The sequence below is a fragment of the Anguilla rostrata genome, chromosome 14 (genome assembly GCF_018555375.3).
Source record: "Anguilla rostrata isolate EN2019 chromosome 14, ASM1855537v3, whole genome shotgun sequence".
NCBI classification, from domain to species: Eukaryota; Metazoa; Chordata; class Actinopteri; order Anguilliformes; family Anguillidae; genus Anguilla; species Anguilla rostrata.
In genome coordinates this window covers 308,947-321,721 of record NC_057946.1, presented here as the reverse complement: position 1 = coordinate 321,721, position 12,775 = coordinate 308,947, and the positions used below count along the sequence as shown (strand labels likewise).

General features: G+C 42.1%; 1 protein-coding gene across 1 annotated transcript in view; it reads left to right on the top strand.

Moving 5' to 3' along the window:
• Positions 1-5,482, top strand: part of LOC135238971 (phosphatidylinositol 4-kinase alpha-like) — a 40,352-nt gene extending 34,870 nt beyond the window's left edge. The window contains exons 53-56 of the mRNA XM_064307223.1: positions 293-452; positions 1,262-1,351; positions 2,230-2,313; positions 3,174-5,482. Of these exons, the coding sequence (XP_064163293.1) occupies positions 293-452; positions 1,262-1,351; positions 2,230-2,313; positions 3,174-3,225 (386 nt within the window). The 3' untranslated portion in view covers positions 3,226-5,482. The remainder of the gene's footprint in view (positions 1-292; positions 453-1,261; positions 1,352-2,229; positions 2,314-3,173) is intronic.
• Positions 5,483-12,775: the final 7,293 nt, after the last annotated feature.

Sequence of the window (12,775 nt, the reverse complement as noted above, 5' to 3'; positions counted from 1 at the left end):
ACCCCTGCCCCGCCCCTCATCCACATTGGGCAGTAGCCCCGCCCCTTATTCACATCAGGCAGAACCCTCCTGTTTGATGTTTGATGTGAGTGTGTGTGTTTTCTGTGCTGCTCAGATTTTGGGTTCATGTTTAATGTGTGTGTGTTTTCTGTGATGTTCTCAGATTTTGGGTTCATGTTTGATGTGAGTGTGTGTGTTTTCTGTGTTCTCAGATTTCAGGTTCATGTTTGAGAGCTGTGCTGTCATTGGCAGGTTTCGGGTTCATGTTTGAGAGCTCTGCTTTCATTGGCAGATTTCGGGTTCATGTTTGAGAGCTCCCCTGGGGGGAACTTGGGCTGGGAACCGGACATCAAGCTGACGGACGAGATGGTGATGATCATGGGTGGGAAGATGGAGGCCACACCCTTCAAGTGGTTCATGGAGATGTGTGTGCGTGGTTACCTGGCAGTTAGGTGAGTACATGGAGATGTGTTTACACTGGTTTACTCCGGTTTAATCTGATTTACTCTGGTTTAATCTGATTTACTCTGGTTTAGTCCGGTTTGATCTGGTTTACTCTGGTTTATTCTGATTTACTTCGGTCTACTCAGGTTTTCTCTAGTTTACTCTGGTCTTCTCTGGTCTACTCTGGTTTACACTAGTTTACTCTAGTTTACTCTGGTTTGATCTGGTTTACTCTCATTTACACCGGTCTACTCAGGTTTACTCTGGTTTATTCTAGTTTAATCTGGTTTTCTCTGGTTTAATCAGGTTTACATTGGTTTACTCTGGTTATTCAGGTTTACTCTGGTTCCCTCTGGTTTATTCTGGTTTATTTAGGTTTGCACTGTTTTACACTGTTTTACACTGTTTTAATCTGGTTTACTCTGGTTTACTCTGGTTTAATCTGGTTTTCTCTGGTTTAATCTGGTTTACTCCGGTTTAATCTGGTTTACACTGGTTTACTCTGATTTACACTGTTTTACTCTGGTTTACTGAGGTTTACTCTGCTTACTCAGGTTTAGTCTTGTTTAATCTGGTTTACTCTGTTTTACTCTGGCTTTCTCTTGTTTTCTGGTTTTCTCTGGTTTACACCGTTTTACTCTGTTTTGCATTGTTTTACACAGTTTTACTCTGGTTTAATCTGGTTTACACTGGTTTACACTGGTTTACTTTGGCTATTCATATTTACTCTGGTTTACTTAGGTTTACACTGTTTTACTTTGGTTGACTCCGGTTGACTCTGGTTTACTCTTTTTAACTCCTTGCTGCCTCTCCACAGGCCCTACATGGATGCTGTTGTTTCCCTGGTAACGCTGATGCTGGACACCGGGTTGCCGTGCTTCCGAGGACAGACCATAAAGCTGCTCAAGTGAGTGACAGGTTTGCGATGATGTCATACTGTGCCAGGGTCTGTAGAAGTTTTACATTAGAGCCTGTTAAACATATAATAATAATAATCAATCAGTCTGCGCAGCTCAGTTCTCTGCATTAAATCCAGCTTTGTGTGAGTTTGTGTGAGGCAAATAGGATCCACATACTCTTTCCCAGTATAACATACTCTATGAGCGTTGATTTTACACTCAACATTTTCCTGTACATCTCTCTATCTGTCATTTCATATGTCTTGATGTGTTCACCATTTTGTTTTGTAATAAGAGTGTTTAAGTATGTGTAAGGTACAGGACGTGAGAGCGTGTGTCATTTCTGAACAAAGCACACGTCACTGGAAACACACAGATAGGCACTTGTGTGTTTGTCCTGATAAGATGGGCCATGTTGGTCATGTCAGGACCTCTGAGAGAATTTAAAGCAGCACAGAAGGGTTACTGCGGCCCAAACTTGTGTTGTGTTTCAGTGACCTTCCCGCTGGCCCGTGTGATGTGCTATAAACTTTCACTCTCTTTCGTACAGCGTTAGTTGTGGTGAATTCCGACATTGTCCTGACTTTGACTGTATGGAAAAAAAGCTTTGGTTCCTGACAGTGGCTAATCTATCTGATGACATAAGATGATATCTGTCGTCTTCCTGTCTGTCTGTCCATCCACCCTCTGTGTATCCAGAAGAAACCCATTTGCGATTCACATTGTGTACCTTACCAAAGCCTGATGTTATAACTACATCGATTAGGGTAGCAAGCCAAATGAGTAGCTTATAATGAGACAAGTCTAATGTGTGATTATGATTGATTAAAGACACTGGGACAAGATGCTAACGCTAACAGTGCTGTGGACACACGTCTGTTTGCAGGCAGAGGTTCAATCCCAACGCCAGTGAGAAGGAGGCCGCAGCTTTCATCATTAAAATCATCCAGAGCTGCTTCCTCAGCAGCAGGTAATGTGTGACTCGTGCGCGAAGCTGGCGGCCATCTTACAGCGCCCTTGCGTCTCTGTGTGTTAAACCCCGTTATACAGCCAGGCAGGCAGTGAATACGGGGTACGCTCCTAAAGAGGGAAGCAGAAACTAACTTTACCCTGCAGTCTTCTATCAGTGGGCCTTATCTGGAGGCAGAGAGAGAACCCAGGTGCATCACCAGAGCTTTGTGAGCAACAGACCTGATAAAAACACGCCTAAAAAAAAAAAGTCACATTTCTGAAGCCATTTCAGCATCGCAGGTCTGTTGACTCACACTGAGGGTATTTTTCTCGTTCTTGTTAGAATGTGGTACACAGACTGAAGTTATTGCACAAATGCAGTGACTGCGATGCGTATGGCAGCCCTGCACCTCAGACCGGTCCGTAATCGCACAGTTAAGGGCCTGGATTAAAGGGAGAGTGAACAAAGGCATCCCCGGTCATGGGCACTGTGGCCTTCTTTTCATTTCAGACCGCAGGCTTGGCAGGATATCCTGACTGGCTAAACTAGCGAACATTCTTTTAGCACTTGTAGTGCAGATTTAAAGATTATTGATGCTAACCGATGTGGTGCACTGTGCAGTGGGGCAGGAAGGTGTGGTAGCGCTGTAGCCCTGTTCAGACACTGTAAACGATACAGATTTTTCACTGGACTGCTTCCTGCAATGACGGGTTCAAAGGTCAAAAGGCAGGAAGTGCACACTTGGGTTACCGTAATGCTTAAGGTTTACCTTAAGTAAACCGGTTTCCTTAATGCTTACTTATGATTTTAAATTGTCATTTATATTTTAAATAATGTTTTAGTTCTTAACGATGAACAATTTTGTTCTTTTTCTGTAGGAGCAAAACCTACGACATGCTGCAGTACTACCAGAATCAGATCCCGTACTAGCACCCAGTTAAGGACACGCTCCAACCCCCTTCGGTGTTTTCCCAAACCAAAATCACTTTGATATACTCCGATAATCTGCACTTTATATATTTAATATTTCACAGACCTTCGTTAGCCCTTTCCTAGAATTTAAAACAGTGAATTACATGTTAGGTCAGACTCATGCTCTTTCATTCGAGGGCTAAAAGTCTGGGACATTTCCCCGGCATCCCAGAGCTGTTTACTGTATCTGTCTGTGGTAAATGGGTATTTTGAAAAGGTGTTGTTCTATTTTTCTTTCTTTTTTAACTTATTATTCTTGAAATTTCATTTTTTAAAGTCGATGTGTGTATTTTTGGAATGCAGGTGTTTGTATAGCAAGTTTTATCCTTAACTTGAAAACTTCAGGACTGGGTTTAGTTTGTGTCACCCAAGAAGCCATTTCTGAGTCCCCTTGTCTGTGTGTCTGTGTCCCGTGTCTCTGTGTCTGTGCCCCAGTGTCTGTGTCCCTTATGTCTGGGTCTCTGTGTATGTCCCCGTGTCTGTCCCCATGTTTGTGTCTCTGTGTTTGTGTCTGTGTCTTTGTGTCTGTGTGTCTATGTCCCTGTGTCTGTGCCCCAGTGTCTGTGTCCCTTATGTCTGGGTCTCTGTGTATGTCCCCGTGTCTGTCCCCATGTTTGTGTCTCTGTGTCTGTGTCTCTGTGTCTGTGTGTCTATGTCCCTGTGTCTGTGTCTGTGTCTGTGTCCCCCGTGTTTGTGTCCCTGTGTCCCCATGTCTGTGTCCCTGTATCTGTGTGTGAAGGACCCGCTAGGTTAAGCTAAGCGTTGATCTCCTAATGCAGTTTTTTCCTGATTAAATGTACGTTTCCCTGACTGCCTGCTAAGAGCTGTTCTGTGTTAGGGTTCATGGGGTTTGCTGCATGTACATCCCTGGCTGTGACTGTGGAAAAACATTTAAATTTCTATTTTTGAGATATGGTTAGAGTACATGTTATAATAATAGTACCTTATCTGGTAGATTCATAGGAATGAAAGATTTTAAAAATGAACACCAATTTCATGCAGTGTGTCTAATAGATTTATACAGGACAGATACTGCACTGTGGACAGGAGAGAAAACAATCCAAATCATCATTTGCTGCAAATAAGTAGAATCCATTTGAGTAATTTTACATTTTTGGTTATTGGTGTTTTTCCTCTTTGTGTAAGTTTCTGATAACTGTGCGAGCTGAGACTCAGGCTTCTCAGAGAAGTCAAACCCAAGACCGGGACTTAATGCAAATTAGCGTTGGAATTAGAGTTCAGTTCTGAACAGATGTGGAGCCAGGAGCCTGAGCTGTGCTGTGCTGTTTCTGAAGGAGAGGGAAGTTTTATCTAAGTGCAGCTCTGCTGTGTCACAGAATGCATTTTTTGGTTATCCGGTGTAGTACTGATGTAGTATTACCTCTATAGCACTCATGAGTAAAGTGTGCTTATTGTGTATGTAGTGAAGTATGCTCATCAGTAAAGTATGCTTATTGTGTATGTAGTGAAGTATGCTCATCAGTAAAGTATGCTTATCGTGTACGTAGTAAAGTATGCTCATCAGTGAAGTATGCTTATCCTGTACTAGTAAAGTATGCACATCAGTAAAGTATGCTTATTGTGTACTTTACTGGGCACATTTCCAAGTTGTTCCCACAAGATAAGTGTTAGAGCATGTTTATGACAAAGAGGAAAGTTAATCTGTTACATGACAACACAGAGCACGCACTTACTGTGGAAAAGTGAGAAAAAGATGTAAAAATGTGGGAAATTGCGAAGATGAGGAAAAATATGGAAAATGTGGGAAATGTCAGTGAATGTTGGGCGGAATTCTGGAATGATATGGTTGTTTTACATGAGCACATTGGTATATTAAATTATAAAAAAACATGATGAATAAATTCTCCACTCAGATTTGAGGCATGGAAATGTGTGTAAAGCAGGCTGGTGTGTGAAACTGGCATTCTGAGTGGGTTTAGAGCAGCTCAGTGGACTCAGTGTGCAGATGTGATGCTGCTTTGAGCAGCTGCTGTCTGTCTGTCTGTCTGTCTGTCTGGGGCATGGTGCTTTATAAACGTAATGTTAGAATTCACTGGTCTGTTCATAAGTGGCTGTTGGCTCACAGTGGCCTGTGGGCTGCTAGCACTGTGAGGAAATGGGGGAAAATCTGGGATTTAAATTTTGTAACTGAGTGGAAACCCTGTCAGTGGAATTTTATTTAAAGATAGACTTGAAATTAAAAAAAGAACAAATGCTTTGTCGACTTTTACTTGGGTAAACTGCATGGATCTGTGAGTGCATGTGTGCATGTGTTTGAGTATGTGTTTGAGTGTCTGTATGTGTGCAAGTGTGTGTGAGTGTGCATGTGTGTGTGAGTGTGTGCATGTGTGTGTGAGTGTGTGTATGTGTGTGTGTGCGCATACGTCCATAAGAAAAGGTATTTAAATAATTTGTAGCTTAATAAATACTTTTAATGCAAGAAAAAACAGTGATTTCACAAGGTATTTAAGATGTCATTTAAGCGCTGGTTATGCCTTCTTTTTGGCAGTGTGTGAATAATGTACTACAGGATATATGAGATTACCCCCCCAACCCCACTCTGCATGTAATTAAAGCCTACCCACGCCCCCCCCCCCCAGCCCCACTCTGCATGTAATTAAAGCCTACCCCCCCCCCCCCCACTCTGGGCTGAGTCCTGAGTGTGAATCGCTTGGTATGCAGCGTCTAACGTCTCCTCTGCACTCCCCAGTGATAAATTATTCATCCCCGTTCCTTGGGCTTGAAACACAGACCCCGCCTCTGCCTGCACACCAGGAATCCTTCTGGACAAACGAAGGAAAAACAAAAAATCTATAGGTGTATTTGAATGCCCTGGGACTGCTCCACACCCTGGGTACAGCTCATTTGGGACTGCTCCACACCCTGGGTACAGCTCATTTGGGACTGCTCCACACTCTGGGTACAGCTCAAATATGTTTTTAATCCCGACAAGGCATTGTGATCATTTCAGCGTATATGAAAATGCAGTGCTACTGTTCATTAAAATTGCATTTCGAAGTACAATATTTACACAGCATTTCCCTGTGAGCTGGGCTTTGTTCTTGAATTTGGTGCTGTTGTGGTTGAGCTTGCATTTTATGGCGACTGCACAGTTATCAAATGATTAATAGCTGAGTACAAAGTGCCTTTGTAAAACTTCAGAACGGGAAAGTGAGAGCTTTGTTTTTATTAAGTGTCTTTTGGATCTGGCCTGTTTTGTCAGTCGCTGCTGGCTGATTCTGTTGCAAACACCAAAACTTTGTTGGTAGGACTCAAGAATCAAGAAAATGGTTTTGAAAAATGAACACAAGATTAAAGGGGTACATTTTTTATTCATTTGTATTTTGATCACATTTTTTTTTTTGATTACATTTTAAATTATGTATTATTTTAAAATTTATTTTAACATTTATGAATGCAGGTGATGTGAACTATCGCCCTAAACGTAGGATTTCATAAATCTATTCATTCGCTGCACACACACCCAAATATTCACCCCAGAAACATTGTGTATCGTCTGAGCTGAACCCCACAGCTATTATTGAAAGGAGTGTCCAAAGGTTTTCACTGATGCTCCAGTCCAGTCAAGTTCTGGGTCAAAGTTAAACTCGGGGGCAAAGTCAGGATCACGGGACCGGCTTCTCGGAAAACCTGCATTCCTGGAATTTTCGCTTCGTTGGAATGAGGGGGAAACTGGAGCATCGTCTTTCACTTCTTCACTTGGCTCTTGTGTGGTTTTCCTTTCCACAGTAAAACATTATCACTGCTGTGCTTTTTAATTGCATACATGCAAAAATCATTATAGAATAAAAAAACATCTTTAGTCTGCCAGTAATTGTATAGGGAAAAACGTCTGTGAAACTTGCTGTCATCTCTTGTTAGCAAGAGGCTCTAACAGTGATTATTTAAAAAATGTATTATTTTGGTGATTTAGGGTTGGCGTCCCCTAGCTGCAGGTTTTAGTGTACTTTGCCTGGTAAAAACCTGTAAATGCACATAATAAATAATTTCATAAAGAGTTTGTTCTGGATTGTGTACAAAGGGTTTTTCTCCTGGTAAATTGGGTGCAATAAAATGGGGTAAACATCATGGAGAACCTCTCCGTGTTCTGAGTACAGGTCATACAGACATAAACAAATGTGGTTATGTAAGTCCCTGTGCTTTCAATGATTGGCTGTATGAACATCATCATCTCTGTGATTGGTTGTTTAAATATATCCTGTGTATTGTATAATGTTCTGTCACACACAGAGGCAGGATCTCTGTCCAATCATCTGTCACCTCACAGCATGTCAACTTAACAGTTATAAGCTGTTATAAGCAGTCCCAGAATGCTAAACTGCTCCTATGTCTGTCGAGAGCCTCAGCTGATACATTACCACAGGGCTTTCTAGCACTCCCCTTAACGGACTTGGCTGCTCTGCTTTAAATTAATTTCTGTGTATCGATTTGAGGGAAAAACAAGGCAATCACTCAGCGGCCGACAAATTGCAAACATTTTTTTTTATTTATTTAACATTCTTAATTTTTCAGCAGGGAATTGCAAAAGGCTAATAATTTGTTAGACTACAGAGAATCTGGCTTGGGCTGACTGGAGAAGACTGCTGGCTGAAATATGTCATAAAGCATATCAAATTAAACTGCCCCGCACACCGAAGCCTAACGCCGCCTTCTTTGCCATATTTCTTGCAGTTTTAGTGCCTATTAAGGTAGATAAGATTTCACTCACTTTAACTGCCCCTCCACCTCCCTCCCACCCCCCATTTGCAAAATGATTTGATAGACTTCCAATAATTGTGCGTGTGTGTGTATGTGTGTGCATGTGTGTGAGTGTGCGTGCGTGCATGTGAGTGCGTGTGTGCGTGTGTGAGTGCATGTGTGTGAGTGCTTGTGTGTGTATGTGCATACACGTGTGAGTGAGTGTGCGTGTGAGTATGTGTGTGTGTGCATGTGCGTGTATGCATGCGTGCGTGTGTGCATGTGTGTTGTTGGGATTGATACAGTCTCAGTGTTGCTCACTCAGAGTGAAAGCAGGGAGTTCTGGGTAATGTTCCTGCGCCTCGTGCTCCAGAAACTGCAGAAAGGAAACGCTGGCGTGTGAAAGATGGCGGCTGTGACTCATCCTCCAAGACAGCAGCGGGAGGCGGGGCCAGCACCCACTCTGCCTCCTCATGAAGACAGGGCCCTCAAAATGGAGGAGAGAACGGAGCTCTTGTGTGTGTGATGTGTGTCAGACAGTTGGGCGTATTGATCACGAGGTGAGGTGAAGTGGTGACACGAAGTGGCCCTTCCGTACTTCACTTCAGTGGGAAAATTAATAGGAAGCCGCTGGGAATGATGGATATGAGGACTGCTAACAGGCCCAAGCTAAAGGCACTAGGGCTGCTAACAGGCCCAAGCTAAAGACACTAGGGTTGCTAACAGACCCAAGCTAAAGACACTAGGGTTGCTAACAGGCCCAAGCTAAATACACTAGGGGCTACAAGCTAAAGGCACTAGGGCTGCTAACAGACCCAAGCTAAAGACACTAGGGCTGCTAACAGGCCCAAGCTAAAGACACTAGGGTTGCTAACAGACCCAAGCTAAAGGCACTAGGGCTGCTAACAGGCCCAAGCTAAAGGCACTAGCGTTGCTAACAGACCCAAGCTAAAGGCACTAGGGCTGCTAACAGGCCCAAGCTAAAGACACTAGGGTTGCTAACAGATCCAAGCTAAAGACACTAGGGCTGCTAACAGACCCAAGCTAAAGACACTAGGGTTGCTAACAGACCCAAGCTAAAGACACTAGGGTTGCTAACAGGCCCAAGCTAAATACACTAGGGCTGCTAACAGACCCAAGCTAAAGGTACTAGGGCTGCTAACAGACCCAAGCTAAAGGCACTAGCGTTGCTAACAGACCCAAGCTAAAGACACTAGGGCTGCTAACAGACCCAAGCTAAAGACACTAGGGCTGCTAACAGACCCAAGCTAAAGACACTAGGGCTGTTAACAGATCCAAGCTGAAGACACTAGGGCTGCTAACAGACCCAAGCTAAAGACACTAGGGCTGTTAACAGACCCAAGCTAAAGACACTAGGGCTGCTAACAGACCCAAGCTAAAGGCACTAGCGTTGCTAACAGACCCAAGCTAAAGACACTAGGGTTGCTAACAGATCCAAGCTGAAGACACTAGGGCTGCTAACAGACCCAAGCTAAAGGCACTAGGGCTGCTAACAGACCCAAGCTAAAGGCACTAGGGCTGCTAACAGACCCAAGCGAAAGACACTAGGGTTGCTAACAGGCTCATATTTCAGCCATATATGGGTGTGTTGAGTATGACGCATATGTATCTGGTTAACTGTTGCATATTTCACTGTAATTACTTGGCTATTGCTCTACAATTAATATCACAGATTTGTTTTATTATGGTTATGAGTACACTAGTTAGGAGTGATGTATCACATCCCAAAGGGGAGGCCCCTGACCAGGAGCTCCTCAGATGTTTCTGGTTTTGGCTCCATCTGAGCAAAGCCTTTCACTTTTTCTTCACGAATCCAGTTTGGTGAGTTACTTTTAAGTGATCATTGAGCTTGCCAAACTGGGTTTGTGAGGACAAAAAGATAATTGCTATTAACTGATAGTGAAAATTAGGGACAATATTTCTTGGAATCCCAGCACTTTTATATTACTTGTTCCTAAAAACCTGACAGACAGGGTAAAATAGAGTGGGCCAAAGTATTAGTTAGAAACCTTGAGTATATAATCACATTGGATTGTGAGTAAGGAAGAGTTTGGGTAAAGAAAGAGAGGGACACAGTTCTGTAACTGGATAACTGTTGATCCCTTTTAAGGATCTAATTGGCCGCTGACTGATGAGCAGGCTTTCTCTGGGCTTCCAGAGGATGCTACAGTAGCTGGTCGGTAATGGATGAAGAATTCAATGTTTTCTGTTTACATCATTTTTATGTTCTTGGGTACATCTAGCCACCACAGGATTTCCACATACAACCTGGAGAGGAGGACAGGAGGATGTTTATGAATATTCTTTGATGAATTCAGTCTGTTACAAATGGATTCTATGCTTTGTTTGGATTATTGTATTTTTCAGTGAAACTAAGCTCGAATGTTGAATGTAGAATAAAATGTGTCCAGCTGTTTCTGCTCCTTGAATGAGGCGCTGTAAATTGTTCCCGCAGTTGACCACTAGAGGGCGAGTTAGAATAAGCTATAAATGCTCTTTAACGGGCTGGAAACAGTTGAACTGAGAAAACAGGTTGTTCAAGGAGATTCCATTGCTGCTGTATTATTCTCACATTAATATGCAACACAGTCACGCTGTTTATGCATCTTAAGAGTACTGTGATGCAAGCTTTATTCCAGAAAATATAGTTATGGTATTTTTTTCATAATTTATGAGCTTTGAACTGTATGCCAAAGCATTACCTGTGCATTACTGCACATCACCTTCAGATTGAGTACACCTGTATCACCTCACACACAGGCTTACAGGGCATTATTTCAATCATTGTACCTGTTATTTTTATGATTTCCCCACTTTTTATCCCCAATTAGCAATAGCCAATCACAATGCTTCCACATTGTGCTGTTCTTAACTGTGTATTAAGCTTCTGTGCAACTAGCAATTGGTATATTGATATGTGCTTTATGTCTTCTAAGCATTCCACTGGTCTATTGATCAAATAAAATGGGTATTGCAATTGAATGATACTGTAACACACACAGAAATTCATAATAATGACTGAGTTAAATAAATTGTAATTGATAAGATTTCAGACCATCTGTTACCATCCATTCAAATGAGCTCACCATTACCTATAACCTTCACTGTAATAAACCAGATATTTAAAGTTCCAGAACAACCCCTTTTAGGCTTCTGGTTTTTGCTGTATTTTATGAACATCCATGTATCCCTTTGGTGCACTGGTGCATTTGTGTTGCTTCTCTTATTTACTCTAGAAGCAGACTCTCATGCCAACAATATCGTAATCCAGCACTCCTGCATGACAGTTGCAATGTGTCAAGCACCACACAAACTGAATCGATCCCAATCGTTCTGTGTTTTGGATTGATTTAAACAATGCTCTCTCAAATCACACATACGTTGAAAAGAATATAATGAAATGTAATTTAAAAAGCTTTAAGTATCCAAAAAGGATCAGCAGGCCGAATCAGTCAGTTTGTAATTACGGAAACACCATTAAGTGAACAATGGCAACCGTTCGGGACTAATAGTCAGTGACAAAGCCGGCGATCATTACAAGGCTAATGAACAGCATGCAAACACTTCACCCTCGTGACATGACCCTATCGATTTTTATTCTTCTCCAGCACATGTCCAGATACTGATCAGTCTGCTGATGTTTCAAACGCAGCGCTGAAAAGACTCATCTGTTTGCTTCATTGACGCAGATGTTTATACTGCAATATTTGTTATAATAAGAGTCAGTCAAATAATATCTGATTGATCACTGATTGAGGTGCTTTAGGTTCACCCTGTGTTGATCTCCCATCATGCATTGCATTTTACTCTGTGCAAATATAGGATATAGCCAGTAATGCTCAATAATAAAGTTAATTCTTCTTGTTCTTCTTCTTCTTATTGTGTGTGTGTGTGTGTGTGTGTGAGAGTGTGTGTCTGTATCATGTTCTGCAGAATTGTATTTTCTGTGCTAATGTAGCATTGTCAGCCTGCTGAGCAGAAGGAAGTGCTTTGCAGGGACAGAGTGCCATTTGCAGGACTCATGCCTGGCAGAAATCTTCAGTGCTTCAGTGTTTGGTGAAGAGAACATAAACCAACAGGGAAAGCTTGATCCCTTTTCAAGGGAATAATCTTAGTTTTTTCCACAAATTGGTCCAACAGGGGTTTTTCTGTTTTTCTATTCGCTCGGGAGAATGTCCTATTATTATTATTATTATTATTATTATTATTGTTGTTGTTGTTGTTGCTGTTGTTGTTGGAAAGGGTGGTGGGGTATCAAAAAGTATGTAGTTTACAAAAACACAATATTAAAGTAATATTAAATATATTTATCATGAACCACCATACAGCATCAGTAATCATTAACTCTGACAAACACAATTTGATAAATAGAAAAACGAGATAACGTGATTGGGTAGAAGTGATAATATAGTTGGCGGTCAAACCCTTCGTCGGTAAGGCAGGCGTCCGGATTGGCCGGTGCACGTGCACACCTTGTCCACACCTTTACTTCATTACGGGTTGATCAATCAACCCATCAAACACCTCCGGCACTTGTGACAACATCCTTTAAAATAAATGCCGTTAAATTAAGTTAATTGTCAGTGAATAAACTGGTATTCCTTTCCTTTTCCAACAACAAACCACAAAAAAACAACAATAAACGGCGTGATAAAACGGCCTCCTGAAAGACCTATGGCCACCAGGACTGAAGCCGTTTTTGAGCGAAATGTTTGAATGGCTGCGATAACGCGCTCAGAATGAAATGCCTCCTGTGGGCGCAGCAGCTGCACGAAATCGTTTTTTTAAA